Genomic DNA, 21,184 nt, shown 5'->3' on the forward strand with positions numbered 1-21,184 from the left:
GTCTTGCCCCATCGTCACCTGTGAAGGACCCGGAAGCTCTACCGGATAACCATTGAGCTTCGCTTTTTGACTCGGCTGAGTCAAAGCGCAGTGGCGCTTTTGCTGGTTGGAGTCGTAACTCCCAGCCCGACCAGAGATACAGGGACTGCCAGCTGTAACGCACACCAGGAGGTGTTTGCCGCGTTACAGACTCGGAAGTCCACGGGATCGATCGAGCGGCTGCTCTCGGTTCAGTCTTCTTTGCTTGTGATTGGGGTATCGGTGACGCATCACCAGGAGGTGACTCCGCGTCCCGGTGCAGTCTGAGGAAGAGGTTGAGCGGCTGCTCCCTTCAGGTAGAGACCCGGCTGGGTGTTTCCCTGACTCCTCGATTCACCCCAACACTCTTCGTGCCCCTCACAGCCTACCGATTGGCATTGTCGGCCATTTCATTTCTGCCCTCTGTTGGCATACGCCGGGATCGGCGTATATGCAGAGGACGGTTAGGACCATCCGTGCTGTGGGCTGGTAATGTACTTAGCCTGGAGGATTCCAGTGACTATAACCTTTGTTTATTCCTTGTATTATTTTTGCCTTCATTAAAATAACTAAACCTTCACAAGTGGTTGCGTTCTCATTATCGTGTCTGTTAAACGATCCTGAGACGTTCAGGGCGTTACAAAATATCCGACCGTAATAACACTAACTGTCTCCCGGTCGATAACAGACATGGCAACACTTGATGATGTGCTGGCTGCTTTAGCGACCGTGCAAATTGAATTGGCTGCCTCCAGGCAAGAAACAGCCGATGTAAAAGCCAGACTGGATGCTATCCAATTGGACCCGCTCACGCCCAGCACCTCCCTCACGAACCAGACCCCTGCGGTAGTAGTGGAAATGCCGGTAGCCGTCCCCTTGGCAACACCAGAGAGGTACAGTGGGGATCCTAACACAGTGCAGGTATTCCTCACACAAGTGGCGCTACATTTATCGTGCAAACCAAGGGTGTTCCCCACGAGTCAGGCTCGTGTGGCTTTCCTTATATCCTATTTGGCTGGAAACGCGGCACAATGGGCCGTACCTCTGGTGAGCAGGGACGACCCCATCTTATGTGATTGGGGTGCTTTTTGCGAGGAATTCCTGAAGGTCTTCGACAGAAGGGCTGACTCGTACACGGCGGACCGTGAAATGCTTGAGTTGAGACAGGGATCCAACGACCTGGTGCAGTATCTCAACGCGTTCCGAAGGCTGGTTGCGGAAACCAAGTGGCCTGTTGCTAAACAGACGGCGCTCTTCCATCACGGGCTGTGCGATGAGCTCAAGGACGCCGTGGCTCATATTGACCCACAACCCAAGACATGTGAGGGCCTTATCAACCTGGTATTACGGCTGGAACATAGGCTAAGTGAAAGAAAGGGGGATCATGGGAGAAAAGGAAAATCCCTTCCATCCTATGTGACAGTGGGAAGTCCTGAAACTGCCACCGCATCCAAGGGTGAACCCATGGACATCGGCGCAATACGAGCGAGCCTCACAGCCACGGAGAAAGAGTCACGCCGTAAACAAGGATTGTGCCTATATTGTGGCAAAAAAGGCCACTACGTACGTGAATGCCCTGCCAAACCGAAGACGTCACGTTATCGGGCCAACCGGTCGGTAACAGCCGTGGTGGACATACCGGCGGAAAACTAGAGGACTCCCAGACCAAAGAAGGGGCATCTCGGAGTCACTCATCCATTCCTTCACTTTCCAACTCGGTCACTAAGGGACAACGACACCTGTTTCTCACGGTGCACGTGGGAGTGCATGACCAGTGGATACCCGTAGTGGCCATGGTGGATTCAGGGGCCACTGGCATGTTTATGGACCACAACGAGGCATGCAGGCTAGGGCTAGTGCTTCTTCCCAAAGCTGTACCCGAAGACGTCTATGCTGTAGACTGAAGGCGATTGGTGACGGGGCCCATCGGGCAGCACACGGGGGTCCTTCCGATGAGATGTGGGAGGAACCATTTGGAACAAATCGATTTTAACATCATCCGTGCGCCCCAATATGGCGTCATATTGAGATTGCCGTGGCTACAGAAACACAACCCCTCTGTGGATTGGCCAACACATCGCATCGAACTGACGTCACCGTATTGCATCCTGCATTGTGGAATAAGAACGGAATCCCTTGACGCAGATGAGAGCGGGAGTCAGACGGTGGCTACAGCGGCAGAAAAAGATGTGGCTCTCCCCCAGGCTTATCACAGTTTTGAGGATGTATTTGATGAGGTGAAGGCGGAAGTGCTACCACCACATAGACAGTTTGACTGCCAGATCGACCTGGTGCCAGGGGCCAGCGTTCCCAGCGGCAGGCTGTATGCCCTGACGGAGCCTGAAAACGTGCATCTCCGGGGGTACCTGGATAAACTCCTCAAGCTAGGATTCATCCGCCCGTCCAAGTCTCCGGCCGCCTCGCCACTCTTCTTCATCCCGAAGGCTAATGGGGAGCTGAGAGCCTGTGTGGACTTTAGGGCATTGAATGCGATAACTGTAAAGAATCGGTACCCCTTGCCTCTCATCAGTGTACTTCTGGAACAGGTCAAGAAAGCTCGTATCTACACCAAGTTGGATTTGAAAGGGGCATACCATCTGGTGCGCATGAGGGACGGAGACGAGTGGAAGACCGCCTTAAGACCAGGTTCGGCCTTTTTGAGTACCTCGTCATGCCGTTCGGTCTGTGCAACGCCCCGGCAGCCTTTCAGTACTTTTTGAATGAGGTATTCAGAGAGGAGTTGGATATCTACGTGGTCGTATATATCGACGACATCCTCATATATTCGTCCAGTGTGGAGGAGCACGTACACCACGTCAAAGCTGTGCTCCAAAAGCTGAGGGAAAACATGCTGTTTTGTAAACTCAGCAAGTGTGACTTCCACGTCACATCCGTGGAATTCCTCGGAGTGATGCTGAGTCCAGAGGGACAGGAGATGGCAGAACGAAAGATCAAGGCGGTGAAAGAATGGCCGTTGCCCCAAAGCGTGAAGGACGTCCAAAGTTTCATTGGCTTCGCCAACTTTTACAGGCGGTTTATAGATGGATTTTCAGGATTGGTGGCCCCAATCACACAGCTACTGAGGAAGTCCAAGGAGTTTGTCTGGTCCCCTGAAGCGAACACAGCCTTTGAGGCCCTGAAAAGCGCCTTTGGTAAGGCGCCGGTGTTGGCTCACCCCGATCCGGATCTCCCCTACGTGGTGGAAGCGGACGCATCGGATGTGGCGCTGGGGGCTATCTTGTCCCAACGCAACCACGACACAGGGATGCTTCATCCCGTTGCGTACATGTCCCGCAAACTCAACGACGCCGAACGCAACTACCATATTGCGGAGAAGGAGCTTCTCGCAATCAAGGACGCCTTCACCGAATGGAGGCATTGGTTGATGGGGGCAAGACATGTGGTATCGGTGTACACGGACCATCGGAACCTACAGTTCATGACGGCCACAAGACACCTTTCTCCCAGACAGCTGCGGTGGATGATCTTCTTTGCGGGGTTCAACTTCCGCATCACATATCGGCTGGGGACGGAAAACCGGAAGGCGGACGCCCTGTCCCGTCAATCTGCAGTTAAGGAACCATTGCCTGCGACCGAGCATTCCATCATTTCCCCGAGGATGGTATTGGGGGTTATCCAACCGGATACTTTCCTGAGGGGAATAAAGAGAGGGATCAGGTCATTTGCATGGCGGAGGTGGCTCCTCAGTCACAGAGAATGGCAGCTGAAGGACGGGATACCCCTGAAGGGCAGGTGCCTATTGATACCCACGCCTAGGCTAAGGAAACAAGCATTCATCTGGTGCCATGACTCTCCATGCGCAGGTCATTTGGGCTTTGAAAAAACGGTGGCTAGCATGGGACGGCATTTCTGGTGGCCAACCATGAGAGTGGATGTCAGGAGGTGGGGACAGGAGTGTCCTACGTGTGCTACCATGAAGGCCGACCATGGCCGAACCCAAGGGCTCTTATATCCACTTCCGACCCCGGATAGACCATGGGATAGCATATCACTGGACTTCGTGGTGGGCCTACCGGTAGACCAGGGGATGACGGCAATACTGGTGGTGGTGGATTACTTGACGAAAATGGGGCACTTCATCCCCTGCAAGAGAGTCCCTACGGCCGGGGAATTGGCGTCACTACTCCTAAAGAATGTGGTACGACTGCATGGATTACCTGGGGTGATCGTGTCGGACCGGGGGTCGCAGTTTACTGCGCAATTCTGGAAGACTTGGTGCACTGCGCTGCATGTTAAGACCGCCCTGTCCACCAGCTACCACCCTCAAACGGACGGCCAAACCGAGCGCCTGAACCAAACGCTCAAACAGTACCTGCGATGTTTTGTGGACCAGGGCAGGGAAGAATGGGTCGACTTGCTATGGGTTGCAGAGATAGCCTATAACAACGCCACTCACAGCTCCACACAGTCATCTCCGTTCTATAGCAACTATGGCCAACATCCCAGGTTCTTGCCATTTCTACATCCGTTCAGAGAGGACAGGATTCCCGCCACAGCGGACAGGGTGGCACACATAAAAGACACGTTGATGCGCTCAAGGGCTGTCCTAATAGAGGCCAAGAGAAGATACAAGGCTGCGGCAGACAGGAAGAGAAGGCCCGGGCCACTGTACCGCACTGGAGACTACGTCTGGATATCCACAAGAAACATGAGGTTTCGAAAGAACAGTGTGTTCCATCCCAAGTACATGGGCCCCTATCGAATTACCAAGTGTATGGGTCCCGTGAACGTGAAGGTGTGCTTGCCCCAGTCATTGCGGATACACCCTGTCTTTCATGTATCATTGCTCAAACCAGCACCCTCCAAGCCGTCTGGGACACCTAGGCCGGTATGCGTGGAGTCGGAGGTGGAGTATGATGAAGTGTCGGGCATACGGGCGTCCAAATGGCGCAGGGGGAAGCTGTGGTACCTGGTTGCGTGGAAAGGCTATGGCCCGGAGGAGCAGTCATGGGAACCGGCTGAAGGGGTTCATGCTCCGTGCTTGGTCTCCTTGTTCCATCGGCGTTTTCCTGCCAGCGCTGGACCCGTGGGGAGCCGCTGAGAGGGAGGACGTACTGTCAAGAATTCCTGTCATGCGAGGGGAGGAAAACGGTAACCAGCGAAAACGGACTACATCTCCCAGGATGCTTAGCGGTTGAGAGGTTATGTAAACAGGAGAGCTGTTACATAACTCAAGGAAAACACGCCCTTATGTAAACAGGAGAGCTGTTACATAACTCAAGGAAAACACGCCCTTATGTAAACAGGAGAGCTGTTACATAACTCAAGGAAAACACGCCCTATAAAGGGAGGAACCGGGAGGTACAACGCTGTCGGATATTGTGTTTACACCGACGTACCTGCTTAGTGAAGAGCAGTGTTCCGGAGTGGTGCTCCAGTAAGGCAAGAACGGAGGTAGGTCGAGTCGTTACTCCCTGGGCCGTGTCTTGCCCCATCGTCACCTGTGAAGGACCCGGAAGCTCTACCGGATAACCATTGAGCTTCGCTTTTTGACTCGGCTGAGTCAAAGCGCAGTGGCGCTTTTGCTGGTTGGAGTCGTAACTCTCAGCCCGACCAGAGATACAGGGACTGCCAGCTGTAACGCACACCAGGAGGTGTTTGCCGCGTTACAGACTCGGAAGTCCACGGGATCGATCGAGCGGCTGCTCTCGGTTCAGTCTTCTTTGCTTGCGATTGGGGTATCGGTGACGCATCACCAGGAGGTGACTCCGCGTCCCGGTGCAGTCTGAGGAAGAGGTTGAGCGGCTGCTCCCTTCAGGTAGAGACCCCGGCTGGGTGTTTCCCTGACTCCTCGATTCACCCCAACACTCTTCATGCCCCTCACAGCCTACCGATTGGCATTGTCGGCCATTTCATTTCTGCCCTCTGTTGGCATACGCCGGGTTCGGCGTATATGCAGAGGACGGTTAGGACCATCCGTGCTGCGGGCTGGTAACGTACTTAGCCTGGAGGATTCCAGTGACTATAACCTTTGTTTATTCCTTGTATTATTTTTGCCTTCATTAAAATAACTAAACCTTCACAAGTGGTTGCGTTCTCATTATCGTGTCTGTTAAACGATCCTGAGACGTTCAGGGCGTTACACTATCACAGTTCCTACCTGTCTGGAATTCTATCACCACAGACAAGTGGGTAAGACAAATTATCCAGTATGGTTACTGCCTGGAACTCACATCAACTTCCACATTCATACCCCACAAACAACGTCCAATGTCCAGAGAACATCTGACACTGCTAAGACAAGAGGTTCTCCCCTTATTACAAAAATAACAATAGAACCAATCCTCTTACCTTATCAAGGAACAGGGGTTTACTCCCTTTACTTTCTAATTCCAAAGAAGGACGGTACTCTCAGACCAATACTAGACCTCCGACCTTTAAATCTGTAGATACAGTCGGACCACTTCCACATGATCACTCTCCAACAGGTTCTCCCACTGCTCCAACAGGGCGATTTCCTTGCCACTCTAGACCTCAAGGACGCCTACTTTCATATTCCCATTCACCCCGCTCACAGAAAATATCTACGTTTTGTAGTGGACGGACAGCACTGTCAATTCAAAGTCCTCCCATTCGGAGTCACTACAGCACCCCGAGTCTTCACAAAATGTCTCACAGTAGTCCTTGCTCATTTGCGCAGACAATACATTCACGTGTTTCCTTATCTCGTCAACTGGCTCATAAACGTCAAGTCATGCACACACTGCGTACACAATACACACAGAACAATCCAGCTGCTCCACGACTTGGGATTCACAATAAACCTACCCAAGTCACACCTTCAACCGTCCCACCTAATTCAATATCTAGGTGCCACAATAGATACCTCAAAAGCCCTTGCATACCCCAATCCAGACAGGATAGCCAACATGCAAGCTCTAATATCAAGATTTCAACCTCAACACTCCCTTCCAGCTCGAGTGTTCATGCAGCTAATAGGGATGATGGCCTCTTGTATCCTCATCGTTTCTTATGCAAGACTTCAAATGCGTCCCTTACAAGAATGTTTAGCACATCAATGGAACCAATCTCAAGGTCACTTAACAGATCTGGTGTTGGTGGACAGGTGCACCCATCGCTCTCTGCAGTGGTGGAACACACAAAACCTATCCAAAGGGCGGCCGTTCATTGATCCCGTTCCACAGATAGTGCTAACCACAGACGCATCGTTCACCGGCTGGGGAGCTCATCTCCACAACTAAACCGTACAGGGTATATGGATCCATCAACAGAAACAACTCCACATAAATCACCTGGAGTTACTGGCAATCTTTCTAGCACTAAAGTCTTTTCAACTCTTGCTAGTAGGCAAAGCTGTCTTAATCTGTACAGACAGCATGACAACAATGTATTACATACAAAAACAGGGGGGGGACACTCTCTTCAGCTTTCACAACTAGTGCAAAGCATATTGAGATAGGCCATTCCTCAAAACATTTACCTCCGCGCAAAACATCTACCAGGAGTACACAATCAGACCGCGGCTCTACTCAATCGTCAAACACAGCAAATCCACAAATGGGAACTTCATCCTTAAGTTCTTCTTCCATTCTTTCACATGTGGGGTCATCCAGACATAGATCTGTTCACCACACACCAGAACGCAAAATGTCCAAGCTTCGCCTCCAGATACCCAAACCCGTTGTCCAAAGGCGATGCGCTATGGATGAACTGGTCAGGCAGATTTGCATACGCTTTTCCGCCTCTCCAGCTCATTCCGTTACTGGTTCGGAAGCTCAAACAACGCTCCCTCACAATGCCCCTAGTTGCTTCAACATGGGCACGCCAACCATGGTTCATGACCCTGTTGGAACTTTCAGTAGTGCCTCATCAAAAGTTGCACCTCTCCCCCAAAAATCTCACTCAGAACCATGGAGAGTTAAGGCACCCATTTCCCAATCAACTCAATCATGCGATCTGGTTCCTGAAGTCCTAGAGTTTGGCTACCTTAATCTCTCTCCAGACTGCATGAACATCATTAAAGAGGCTAGACTTCCTACTACTAGAGCCTGCTATGCAGCAAAGTGGAAGCGATTTGTCATTTATTGTACAAATAACAAAATCGATCCGCTAGAGGCTGTGGTGAGGATATGGGATTCACTGCATACATTGCTAAGTTAGTATTTGCTTGTCTACCATGCTGCCGCTTTTTGCACACGTTTCTACATGAATTTGTTTTCACAAATCCTTTGCTTGTGCTCATTCACATGAGAACCGTCTACCTTTTACTTTTCTTGCTGTACTCTAAGGCTTTATCTGCACAGCGTGTTCAAGGTCGAAAAACAATGTGCTCCGTTAATCTGCTTTTGGTCAGTCCCATGCATGTTAGACATAATACTGCCACAGGTGCACTACTGAAAATCGGGTGCTTTTAATATTGCGTGTAGGCATGTTAAGACAGTTGAAGAAAAACCTTCTGAAGAGAAGAGCTGTATTTGTCAGGAGATGTAGTATTATTATTATTATTATAACAGTTGTTGAGCGCTACTGTTAACCGTAGGTGTCCTGGCGCTATGTGAAATCTTGCTTGAGGATCTAACCAATATCATGCTAATCAGTAAACAGCCACGTTTTTAAAGCTTTTCAAAAGGCCATAAGACTCGAGATACCTCTAAGATTTAGGGGAAGCTTATTCCAAGCTTTGGCTGCATTAGCTACAAAGCTTTTTCCACCCCAGGTGGCCTTTTTAACAAATGGCACTGTCGCAATCCAGAATCTTTCCCAGAGGGAGGCTGGCCAAACCAATGAAAGTTTGTAAGAGAGAGGTATAAAGTTCAGCAAGTTTTGTTTTATTCCAAAATTCAATTTGTCAAGGGCACAAAAATTAAGTCAAAGTCTGTGGTCTTTCAGGGGTCCGAACTCCTGGTTGGAAAAGGTTCCGTCTTCACCAGGTCTTCCCCTGGACTTGGGGTTGGATATTCGGTACGTCACCTCCCCAACGTTGATGGAATGGCGTGGGTGGATGGGGATAAAACAACAAAAGAAATAGACCGGAGTGAGTCGCAGGGAAAAACTGTCGTTTGTCTCTCAGGGAAGGGGAGTGAGGGGAGACCTTTGACCGGCACCGAGTGAGACCCGACGTGACCTCCCTCCTCCCTCTATACAACGTCCTTCCCCCTCCCATGTCCCGTAAGCCCCTGTAGCGTCACCCGTACCTTAGTACGCCACTCTCCTCCAGGGGGGTGGCTGGGCGAAACGTAGTCCCGTTGGCCTCCCGGCTTGTCGTCTCGGCACGCCACAGCCGTACTTGCTTCAGTCTCTTCTTTGGCTTTGCTTACTCTCGCTGCTATTCTGCCTCCGCTGTTCCTCTCTGTCCAGGCCACAACCTCTCCTGCTCCGGGGAAACCCGCTTCCGTCTCCTGAAAGAAGGACGGCCCTCTTGTTTGCGGCCGCTGCTCCTCCGATAGGCCGCTTGGGTATGACGTCGTGAGCCACACCCCCGGGGATTCCGCCTGAGAGATTCCCTTAAAGGGCTCTTGTCCTTCCTGCACAAAGGGTGAAACAACTGGATCAGAATCGAAGGGTAACAAAGTCCGCAGTTTGTTATCGGACTCGTGACACATGCCCCCCCCTTGGGATTCCCCGATCGGGGAAAAGAGGAAACCGGGACAGGTAGTCCGCATTGCCTTGGTCCTTGCCCTTGCGATGTTACACTTCAAAGCGGAAAGGTTGCAGGGCCAGAAACCACCAAAGGACCCTGTCGTTATTCCCCTTGTTCTTTTGGAGCCAGGTGAGAGGGGCATGGTCGGTATAAAGCAAAAAAGAGCGTCCCTCCAAATAGTAACAAAGTTTCTCTACACTCCATTTCAGTGCCAAACACTCCTTTTCTATTGTCGGATAGGCCATTTCCATGGGAAAAAGTTTCCTGCTGATATACAGAAGGGGACGTTCTAAGCCCTCGCTATCTAGCTGGGAAAGAACAGCCCCTATCCCCACCTCAGAAGCATCCGTTTGTAGTATGAATTGTTTATGGGAGTTTGGAGGGAGAAGTACAGGAGGAGTGGTCAGTGCTGTTTTTAGGGCCCTGAAGGCCTGGAGTTCCTGTTCTGTGGGATTTTTGATTTGAGCAGCTGTGGAATTTTTTTTTAGCAAGTCAGTGAGGGGGGCTGCTGTTTGCGAAAAATGAGGAATGAATCGTCTATAATAGCCGACCAAACCTAAAAAGGCCCTTATCTCTTTTCTGGTACTGGGAAAGGGAGTGTCTTGGATGGCTCTTACTTTTTCCGCCTGGGTTTCAATCATCCCCTCCCCTAATAGGAATCCTAGGTATTTGACTTTTTGAAAGGCAAATTTGGATTTTTTTTGCGTTTATGTGAAGGTTAGCTTTCTTTAGCTCTGTGAGGATGGCGAAAAGGTGGGTTTGGTGTTCTTCCCAGGTTTTACTGAATACAACAATGTCGTCTAAATAGGCTGACGAATACCCTAGATGGTTTTTCAGAAGGGTGTCCATGAGTCTTTGAAAGCTAGCCGGGGCGCCATGAAGGCCGAAAGGTAGCACCGTAAAGTGAAAGAGCCCGTCCGGCGTAGAGAAAGCCGTCTTTTCTTGGTCCTTCGGGTGGAGAGGTATCTGCCAGTAGCCTTTGGTGAGGTCAATGGTGGATATGTAGCAAGCCTCACCCAGGCGTTCAATCAGCTCATCCACCCGAGGAAGGGGGAACCCATCTTGTTTTGAAATGCGGTTTATCGCTCTGAAGTCAATGCAGAAGCGGGTGCTTCCGTCTGGCTTCGGGACGAGGACTATTGGCGAACACCAGTTACTCTGGGAGGGTACTACTACTCCCAGAGCCAACATGTCAGCCACCTCTTTTTGTAGGGCAGCACAACGTGCTTCGGGGACCCGATAGGGTTTCTGTTTAACCACCACTCCCTCAAGGGTGGGTATCGAATGGGTTGCTAAAGATGTTTTTCCTGGCCGGTTGGAAAAGATCTCAGAGAAGGAGAGGAGTAGGGCTCGTAACTCTTCCTTCTCTTTTGTACTGAGCTCGGAGCTAAGGATGGTATCCCCCACTGTGGTTTCAGCAGGTGTGGTGAAAGAGACACTACAGGGTTTCGGTGAAGTCGGACCTAACCACTTTTTAAGGAGGTTTACGTGGTACATTTGGGTTTTATTGGTGGAGAGGCGTAGCACGTAGGTGGTCCTCCCGACCTTTTTCACGACCTCATAGGGACCCTGCCATTCTTTTCGGAATTTGTGAGAGGAGGAGGGGAGAAGGATTAAAACCCAGTCACCTGCTTTAAACTACCTCCTCTTTGTCCCCTTGTCGTATTGTGTCTTATGTCTCGTTTGGGCTTTATCCAACTGCTCGTGGGCCAGGGTTCTTAGCTTGTGAAGTCGTACCTTCACTTGGTTTGCATAGTCCAATAGAGCGTGTGCTTCCGCAACACCTTGTTCTTCCCAAGTCTCTTTTGTGATTTCAAGGAGGGTACGAGGGTGCCTCCCGAATAAGAGTTCAAAGGGAGACACACCCAGGCTTGACTGCACAGTACTCCGGATCACAAAGAGCGCTAACGGAAGAAGCTGATCCCAGTTTCTTCCATCCCCTGACAGGAGCTTCTTTAATGTAAGCTTCAGGTTCCCATTATAACGCTCTACGAGGCCGTCTGTTTGTGGGTGGTATACGGATGTTCTGATGTGCTGTATATCTAGCTGTTTACAGATCTCCCTCATGAGACGGGACACAAAAGGGGTGCCCTGGTCCGTAAGGATTTCCTTCGGAAATCCCATCCTTGAGAATACCTCGATTAACTTCTGGGATATGGAGGTGGTAGTGGCAGTTTTCAGGGGGAATGCTTCAGGATAGCGGGTGGCATAGTCAACGATCATGAGGACATATGGATGGCCTTTGCTGGACTTAGGCAGGGGTCCTATCGGGTCCATCCCTATACGCTCAAAGGGTCGTCCAATATTAGGCAGGGGTTGTAGGGGTACCTTTGGAGGGGTGTAAGGGTTGCGCTTCTGACACACTTCACACTCCTGGCAATACTTTCTTATTTGAAGATATATGCCAGGCCAGTAGAAGTTGTCTAGGATGGCCTGACTGGTCTTTTCTGCCCCCATATGACCTGCTAACAAGTGGGAGTGGCCGAAGTATGAGACATGGTCTCTGTAAGTCGTTGGTACTAAAAGCTGAGGTGTGGCCCCCTCTTTAGCTATGCGGCACAGAAGCCCGTGCTGTTCTAGAAAGCAAGGATAGGTCTTGTTTTGGTCATTCCTCGTTTCTTGCGCACTCTGCCAGGCATGCTTAAGGGACGCGTCATTTAACTGGGCGGCCCTGAAATTTTTGTCCATTGCCCACGGTTCTGAGGTCAGTAAAGCATTGTGTGAATTGTTTGAGGCTGTCTCAGGTTTCAGGGCACTAGCAAGGAGGAGGGGAAAAGAGGGATTGTCTACCCCTAAAATAAGTGGCTCGGGAAGAGCAGGGAGAACCCCTACGGTAATGGTGGTGTGGGTGCCTGCCTTGGTGCTTACTGGTAATTGGGCTATGGGATAGACCCGGGTGTCCCCATGCACACACCGTATGCCAACATTTCTCCCTTCTACGATTTGCGAACGAAGGACCACATCACCCCGGGCCACTGAATGCTTACACCCAGAATCCAGGAGGGCTTTTATTTCCCGCTTATTTACAATGAGACTCGCGTAATACATGGGGCCCATCTCTTGCGCAAACAGACTAGATCTGGGGGCGTAGCTGACATCCATGGGCTCGTCAACTGGTTTATCCTTCTTATTTCTACAGAACCGAGCTATATGGCCCCACTCGCCGCATTCGAAGCACTGAGGGCTGGAGGTGACTGGTGGGTCATATCTCATGGGTTTAACTTTAGGGGGGTCAGGGTACGTTTTGGCGAGCCTTCTTTCCAGCTTCATTGGGAGAGGACCTTTGTGTGGTCTTTCGGGTTCTTTGAAAGGTCCTCGGCTTTGGGCCCGGGAGAACGAAGTGGCCATTTCGACGGCTTGTTCTATGGTCAGATTTGCGTGTTGCCGTAGCCACTTTTGAGTACCATAAGGGAGCATTTCCAGATATTGTTCTAGGTATATTTTTTGGTCATTACATCATCACGATTGCCTTCTTGTGGCTTTAGCCACCGGTCGGCAGCTTCTTTCATCTTAAAAAAAAGTGTCTTGGGAGTGTCGCCGGCTGTTCCACGTTCTTGCCTAAATCTAAGGCGGTGGGCCTCGTCATCATCTCCAAGGCGGTCCAGGATGTATTGCTTCACCACCCCGTATACGGCGGTTCCATCCCGATTGATGGTCTGATATGCTGCCTGTGCTTCTGCTGTGAGTAAGGGAGCCAGGTGAAAGGGCCATCTGTCGCTGGGCCACCCGCTGGCCCTAGCGGCCCGTTCAAAATTAAGAAAAATGGCTATGGGATCCTCCCCAGGTACGTACTTTTGTAGTGGGATAACCGTGCCAGGTGGTGCGGGAGTTCTCCCTTGTCCCAGCCCCAGAAGGAGCTGGTTTTGTCCTTCAGCCAGCTTCACCAGGTTGTCCACTTGGGCCTGTATGGCGGTGGTAAATGTTGTCCGGTCCCTTTCTGTTTGACTGGTACTCTGCTCGATAGCCCATTCTAGTTTGGTTTGGCTCTCCTTCAACTGGTAGATGAGGTTCTCCATCTTGTAGCGACGGAGCTATGCCTGCATTCTCCACCACTTTGTCGCATTCCGGAATCTTTCCCAGAGGGAGGCTGGCCAAACCAATGAAAGTTTGTAAGAGAGAGGGATAAAGTTCAGCAAGTTTTGTTTTATTCCAAAATTCAATTTGTCAAGGGCACAAAAATTAAGTCAAAGTCTGTGGTCTTTCAGGGGTCCGAACTCCTGGTTGGAAAAGGTTCCGTCTTCACCAGGTCTTCCCCTGGACTTGGGGTTGGATATTCGGTACGTCACCTCCCCAACGTTGATGGAATGGCGTGGGTGGATGGGGATAAAACAACAAAAGAAATAGACCGGAGTGAGTTGCAGGGAAAAACTGTCGTTTGTCTCTCAGGGAAGGGGACTGAGGGGAGAAGTCACCTTTGACTGGCACCGAGTGAGCCCCGACGTGACCTCCTTCCTCCCTCTATACAACGTCCTTCCCCCTCCCGTGTCCCGTAAGCCCCTGTAGCGTCGCCCGTACCTTAGTAAGCCACCCTCCTCCAGGGGGGTGGCTGGGCAAAACGTAGTCCCGTTGGCCTCCCGGCTTGTCGTCTCGGCACGCCACAGCCGTACTTGCTTAGGTCTCTTCTTTGGCTCCGCTTATTCTCGCTGCTATTCTGCCTCCGCTGTTCCTCTCTGTCCATGCCACAACCTCTCCTGCTCCGGGGAAACCTGCTTCCGTCTCCTGAAAGAAGGACGGCCCTCTTGTTTGCGGCCGCTGCTCCTCCGATAGGCCGCTTGGGTATGACGTCGTGGGCCACACCCCCGGGGATTCCGCCTGAGAGATTCCCTTAAAGGGCTCTTGTCCTTCCTGCACAAAGGGTGAAACAACTGGGTCAGAATCGAAGGGCAACAAAGTCCGCAGTTCGTTATCAGACTCGTGACAAGCACACAATCTAGTTTAGCATCAGATGAGCGTAGTAATTTGTTTGGCGTGTACCAGTACGATCGTTCTTTTAAATAGGCGAATCCTGCTCCATAAAGTGCCTTGTGAACCAGACACCTCACCTTGAACATGGTACGCTTCCTAACTGGCAGCCAATGCAGTTTACAAATCTCTTTAGCTATTAGAGCATATTTTGGGATGCCAGACACCAGTCTAGCAGCCGCATTCTGCAGGAGTTGCAACTTCTGCATTAAACCTTCCTGGATATTGAAGTACAGACTATCACAGTAGTCCAGCCTCGACATAGTGAGAGCTGTGATCACTGTTTTGCGACATTCTGTAGGTAACGATGGCAACATTTTCTTACAAGACCTATGAGCGAAAGACGTAGCAGAGGCCACCGAGTTAACTTGGTCCTTGAAATTGAGCTTCTGGTCCACCCACACACCTAGGTTTTTAACCTTCCTATTGGGTGCGGGAAGAAACCCTTGCATCTAAACCTGGAGGTATGGCGTTCCCCTGACAAAGCCCAGAGGTCTTCTATAGTTATAATAAACTTTATGGAATTGTAACAATGCTCACTATATTGATTTTATGCATTTTGCTGCTAGTATTGGCCCGTGTACTGCATTATAGAGCACGTTAGTTAAAATAAACCTTTTAAATTATACTGTGTCTCTGATTACTCATGTTGTGGACAAGTATGAGTGAGTTAACGAAAGAGTGTTCTCGCTCCCGTGATTACTGAGAGAGTCTGTTACATGTTCTAGGATGTCTAATCATTGGTAGCTGCGATGTAGTACGGAGAAAGAATGAGACACTATAGCTAGTCGGATTGGGGTTCCGAGCACTAAGGTGGGCGGTTGGCACACCACTGTTCACCGAGGTCCTGGTTTCCTGCGCGTAGTTCTGTTTATGTGCAGAATCCCTGCAACAATGCTTCCATCCGAAATATTATCTGTTATCTTTTGCATCTACAACAATGTAACCTAGCATATACATCTATACGGTTACATCTTGCTGCAATTGCTGCTTACCTCCAAAACAGACAACATATGTCGTCGTTTCGAGTTCCCGCTATCAAAGCGTTTATAGAAGGACTTAAACGAATAATTCCACCTAGAGTTCCACCTTCTCAATATAGTCCTCACCAGACTCATGGGGCCTCCATTTGAACCTCTGCACAAATACGAGTTACTGTTCCTTACTTAGAAAGTAGCCTTCCTCGTAGCTATCACTTAGGAGAGCTAGTGAACTCCAGGTATTATCCATACAAGAACCATTTCTACAAATACACCATAGTAAAGTGGTTCTTAGGTCTTATCCAAAATTTCTACCTAAAGTAGTATCTGCCTTTCACCTTAATCAGTTGGTTGAACTTCCAGTATTTTTCCCTCAACTAAACGCAGTAGCAGTACGTGCTCTCCACGCGCTAGAAAAGAGCGATACTCTACTACATCGAAAGAACTTAAAGTTTTAGAAAAACAAAACAACGTTTTGTAGGTTTCTCCCCACCTCATAAAGACAATCCCATTTCAAAAACAGGATTTGCAAGGTGGATTGTTAAATGCATCCAAATATGCTATCTCAAAGCTGAACGCACATGAACTATTCCCCCTAGAGCTCATTCGACACGCAAACTAGGGGCTTCTATGGCATTCTTAGGGAACATTCCCCTAGATGACATCTGCAAAGCAGCAACTTGGTCTACACCGCATACTTTCACTAAATACTATTGTGTAGATGTACAAGCAAAGCAACAAGCTACTGTGGGCCAGGCTGTATTAAGAACACTTTTTCAAACTACTGCAACGGGTACAGGTTGCCACCGCTAGGGAGGAAAACTGCTTTATAGTCTATGCTAAAGTATACAATCTACAGCTCATATGCCTCGAACGGAAAATGCTACTTACCAGTATGCATCTGTTCTTGGCATGTAGAGCTGTAGAGTTGGATACGCCAACCCACCTCCCCGGGTACCTTTATCAGTGGCAGTTTTATCTTTTTAGATACATCACATGGACATCCTTTTCTATTCTCTTACTAACTCCATCATCACCCGTTATGGTGAATCTGAAGATGGAGTCGATGCCCATGCGCTCTATCACCATAAGGAGGAGTCATATATCCAATGACTACAAAGACTTCTTCGACAAAAACAAAGTGCAAACATCCGAGCCCAATACCAGATGGCGATCTATGCTAAAGTATACAACTCTACAGCTCTACATGCCAAGAACAGATGCATACTGGTAAGTAGCATTTTCGTTACCCATCTCATTAATACTTCCAGTACCACAGTAGATCTTTACCCTTTAACCACCACCTTAACACACCCTAGTATGGTCTTTAATGAGTAGCGCATTCAAGCCTATGACCCCCACTCAGTGGATCACCCTACTGATCTTACTAAGATTAGATCATATGGCTGCCATTTTGCCTGACCTGAGCATTGTACTGGTTTTAGGATTATACATCATGTCTTGTATAAAAGTGGATTCTGCTTGAGTGTGGCTCCGTGTACATGTTGTGATAGCATGATGGTACTTTACAGACGTTGGTGTGAGCGAATGAGCACCATGGCCATTGAATTTGAAATTAAGGTTACAAATGCCCCTTCTTTTCTACAGGTTCCTAAAGTTGCTCACACTGAATTTTATCAGGGACGAACAATGAGATGGGCTTTGGCTTGGAGTTTTTATGATGATGTAAAAGTACCGGTAAGTATGCAGCTTACATATTTAGTGCCTTTGTAGTATTGTGGTGTTTTAGGGGGAAATTGATGTATTAATCACTGGTTTCGAAAGGAAGCCACAACATGAAAATATTGGGGCTGGGCGCAGTCTGTAGATTTTTCATGCGTCTTGGGCAGGAGGTAAAACACTGAAAGTCAACAACACTCACGATTCATGAAATCAAAGTTGGTTTTGCTGAACAATTCTTATGCTAGAGCCTAGCAGCAAATGGTGACTTTCTGAATTTATTTCAGGACTGGGATCACCAGGTAGTTTCAGTAGTGCTCTGAATCTTTGTGTTATCTTGGGTCTTCTGTATTGTAGGAGGATGTCTTGCAAAACCAGCCTCGAACCTTTGTTGACAAGTGATTGTGTTGTTAATTACCAACTCACTTGCTTACAGCCACTGTAATTCTTTAGGAAATTGACCATTTTCTCTCTCCCGGTAGGTAATTTTACTTTACTTTTCTTTTTCTTAAACATAAATGTATTACCTCAGTACATTACTTCTGGCAAACAAATCATTGTTCTTTATTGTAATATTTTGTAAAAAGCTGTCATTAATTTCAACATTACATTTTGTACTGCTCTATAGCCATGTAACTAAATTATTATTTTAATTATGGTAATTGTATAACACAGTGACTTTATGAAAATAGTCCTGTTTGATTCTGATAGTGACCCTGTAAGCCCACACTGTGGGACTGAAATGTGTTGAATGTACAAGGATAGTGGTTAAAATCACGCACATTGTTATCCCAATAAGGGATAATTGCATAACTGATGGCAATTTGATATTTTTGTCTTCCCTTACATACCTCTCCTTCAGCATTGTTACTGCTTGATAGACTTCATAGAGTCCTTCCAGTGCATTCTTAAAACACTCCTGCATTTTCTAACAGTCCCCGTTAATAGGCATTCTAGAATATTTCTTTTTTTCTTGGGTTTTGAGACCTATTGTGATATCATTCACCAAATGGCCTAGTTTAAAGAGGTCATGACGTGTTTAGCATATACAAATCAAGTCAAACGCAATCTGTTGTTGTTACTGTGGTATTTTTATTTTTTCTGTTTATTTTTATAGATAGCAATTCTTATGTTGTTCTGTCGAAACTTTTAGTGTATTTACTGTGGATTATTTGTGACAACTTGCTTTTAAAACTGTTAAGAAGAAAGTACTTCTAAATAGTTATTTCTTAAGCGGTTGAAGATTTCTAAATAGTTTTTAAATTATTTTTTTTAGTGCCGAATTATTGATTAATCATCTAACGCTAATTGAGCTGAGTCCAGCTGGTGATCCCTTTGGAAGAGTTTACATATATAGTATTCACTCAGTGCGCTAAAGATGTTGGAAGGGTCGCTTACTTTATATAGCTGTCAGGACCTGAGTCAGTGGGGCGTGAACTCCAAAACTGAAGAGCTCCTCAACACTAAGCACTGATTTGACAAATACCCTAAGGAGAATAAAGATTACATTAGGATGTTACTTTGAATAAAATATGATTGAGTTAGTGTCAAATCAAGAATGGATCAAGAAGTACTTAGTTCATTGCCTGGGCATGATCGAACTGCTGTGCATTGTGGGTCGACTAAGTTGGAAGCAGGGAGTTCATCTCTTTCCCCACCTATATGGCTGGTTGATCAACTCAAGTACTCCACTGAGCACCTCAAACCACCTATAAATGAGATGTAGCTTGTAGTTTTTATGAAAGTTCAGTTATAACCACAGTATGTCCAGTTCAGTGGAGATGGTCCAGATATAATAGTGATGAAACGCCGCCTCCTGCATGGGCTGGAGTTAAGAACATCACTGTAAGTGACCAGTTCCTCACTGACCTCTCATCTGAGAGCCTTTACTTTCTGCTTTTTCTGAGGCTTAAGTGCCTCTTGCTTTTTTCTGGACCATACGCCTGTGCGTGAGGTCTCTTCAGGTGAGTGCCTCACGACACAGGGCAGGGGTAAGCTGCACCCCTGAGGACCTCACAAGTGCAAACTGTGCATAAAATTGGGGTGATATTCTAATACTCGTAATCTCCAGATCTATTGAATAAATAGGTCCCTTTAAGAGTAAGCAGCACTCAACAAGGAGTATGGGCAATGTTTTCTACCCTAGAGTTGCAGCCTTTCAAGGAGTATGGGCAATGTTTTCTACCCTAGAGTTGCAGCCTTTCAGGGCCTATGTGTGGTAGATCTGAGAATGCTGAGGTTGCTCACATTCATGTAATGTTTGATTATGGGCACTTTGAAGGAATTGCAGGGCTCTGGGTACCTTACTGAGTAAAATGTCCTCATTGGAAGGGGCTCTAGATGATGTGCAAATATGGCAAGACATGGAGCGTCGTGTGTTGACCCTGAGCCATTGGCTGATGATAGCCTAGAAGGCATGCAGGAGCTCGTGAGATGCTTGAGATAGGAATCCAAGGAGTGGCACATATTTCCCGCTAGATCTCAGCCTTGTAGCCCTAAAACATATTCATGACCTACATGTTATCCAAGAATAGACCATGTGCTTCTGCAAGTTCATGATGACAAGGAGATGTTTATATTTTGTAATCCTGAGTTCGGCCGGTAATCTGCGTCCAGGGTAAAGGACTGTGCTCTAGATTTGTCTAATGTGACTCGTGTGCATTAGCCAAATGATGCTGCAGTTCTGAGACAAGTCTGAATACACGTTCAGCTCCCCGCCCCATCCAATTGTGGTAAATTTAAATTACCTGTACTTAATTTATGCGGTAAAGTTCAATAAGGATAACTCAGAATAAATAAGAGGCAGAATCCGTGATATTTGAGGTTTTAAAAGGGGTTTATTCCTTAAAAAGGAATTGGTTCGAACCAGGCAATCGGATTCCGTCACCACGAAGGTTCGGGAAGGGATCGAGCATACTTTATTGACAGGTTATCATATATATAGTCAATGCATTACAGTAAAGGCAGATGCAGAAGGCGTAACAGCTGAGAGGAGAGATAAGAATACACATACGTAATGAAAAAGGCGTTACAATAGGTGTGCATAAGGGCGTGTACTAGAAACGTCATTATGAGGATGTCACAGGTGGGTGGATCCATAAGAGAATCCTGCAATGTCAGCAGAAATACATGGCAGAGATGCGCGCACAGCAGCATGACGTGTGATTGACGTATAACTGGAGGGTGAAGGGGACTTGACATTTAGCCCTACATGAGGAGACAGAAGTCTGGGATGTCAGAACAACCTAATCCCAAATCGTATCTAATATCTTGTGTTTAAGGAACTGTATTATCTGGAAGGAAAGGTCTCTCGGGCAGAGGCTATTCTATACTGACTGCTAGTGCGTGTATAAGCGTCTACGTGTCTACATGAGATGCGAGGGGGCATGGGCCTACCATGGTAACAGGAGCTATGAATTACTTGCCCGGGGACAGCCAGGCCGGGCCATTGGCTCTGCAGCTGGAAGGGTGTTTACCTAAACTACTAGACAGGAATGTATTTTTCGAGGAGCGGAGCAGATAACTTGAAGGCAAAATACAGTCTTGGCAGGCAACAGGCCGAGCCAGGCACCGTTAGCCGCGCAGGGAGTAAGACAAAGGTCATGGATACAGATGCAGGTCCAGGCTGGAGCATTCAGAGGCAGAAGGCAGGAAAAGGCTCGATGGCAGAATTCAGGGCCTAACTCGCCATAGCTGAAAAACGTGAAAGGTGCATCATATAAAGATGGTGGCAAGGCATACTTAGGGACGGAATATTCGACCCATTCATGGTGGATCTGAAAGAGAACATGTTAACGTTGGACGCAAATGTATTTACGTCTTCATAGCTGGAAGTGGAGGGAACATACATGTACTTGTAGCACGTACATGGAGCCGTTGGGGTCTAAGATAGGGGACACAATTGATCATAAAAATTCATATT

The 21,184-nt window shown here is 48.2% G+C and overlaps 1 protein-coding gene across 1 annotated transcript in view; it reads left to right on the forward strand.

Moving 5' to 3' along the window:
- Window positions 1-21,184, forward strand: part of METTL16 (methyltransferase 16, RNA N6-adenosine) — a 388,563-nt gene that overhangs the window by 248,585 nt on the left and 118,794 nt on the right. Inside the window, exon 8 of the mRNA XM_085649941.1 lies at window positions 17,191-17,280. Within this exon, the coding sequence (XP_085506067.1) occupies window positions 17,191-17,280 (90 nt within the window). The remainder of the gene's footprint in view (window positions 1-17,190; window positions 17,281-21,184) is intronic.

Source organism: Triturus cristatus, chromosome 3_2 (genome assembly GCF_964204655.1).
Source record: "Triturus cristatus chromosome 3_2, aTriCri1.1, whole genome shotgun sequence".
NCBI classification, from domain to species: Eukaryota; Metazoa; Chordata; class Amphibia; order Caudata; family Salamandridae; genus Triturus; species Triturus cristatus.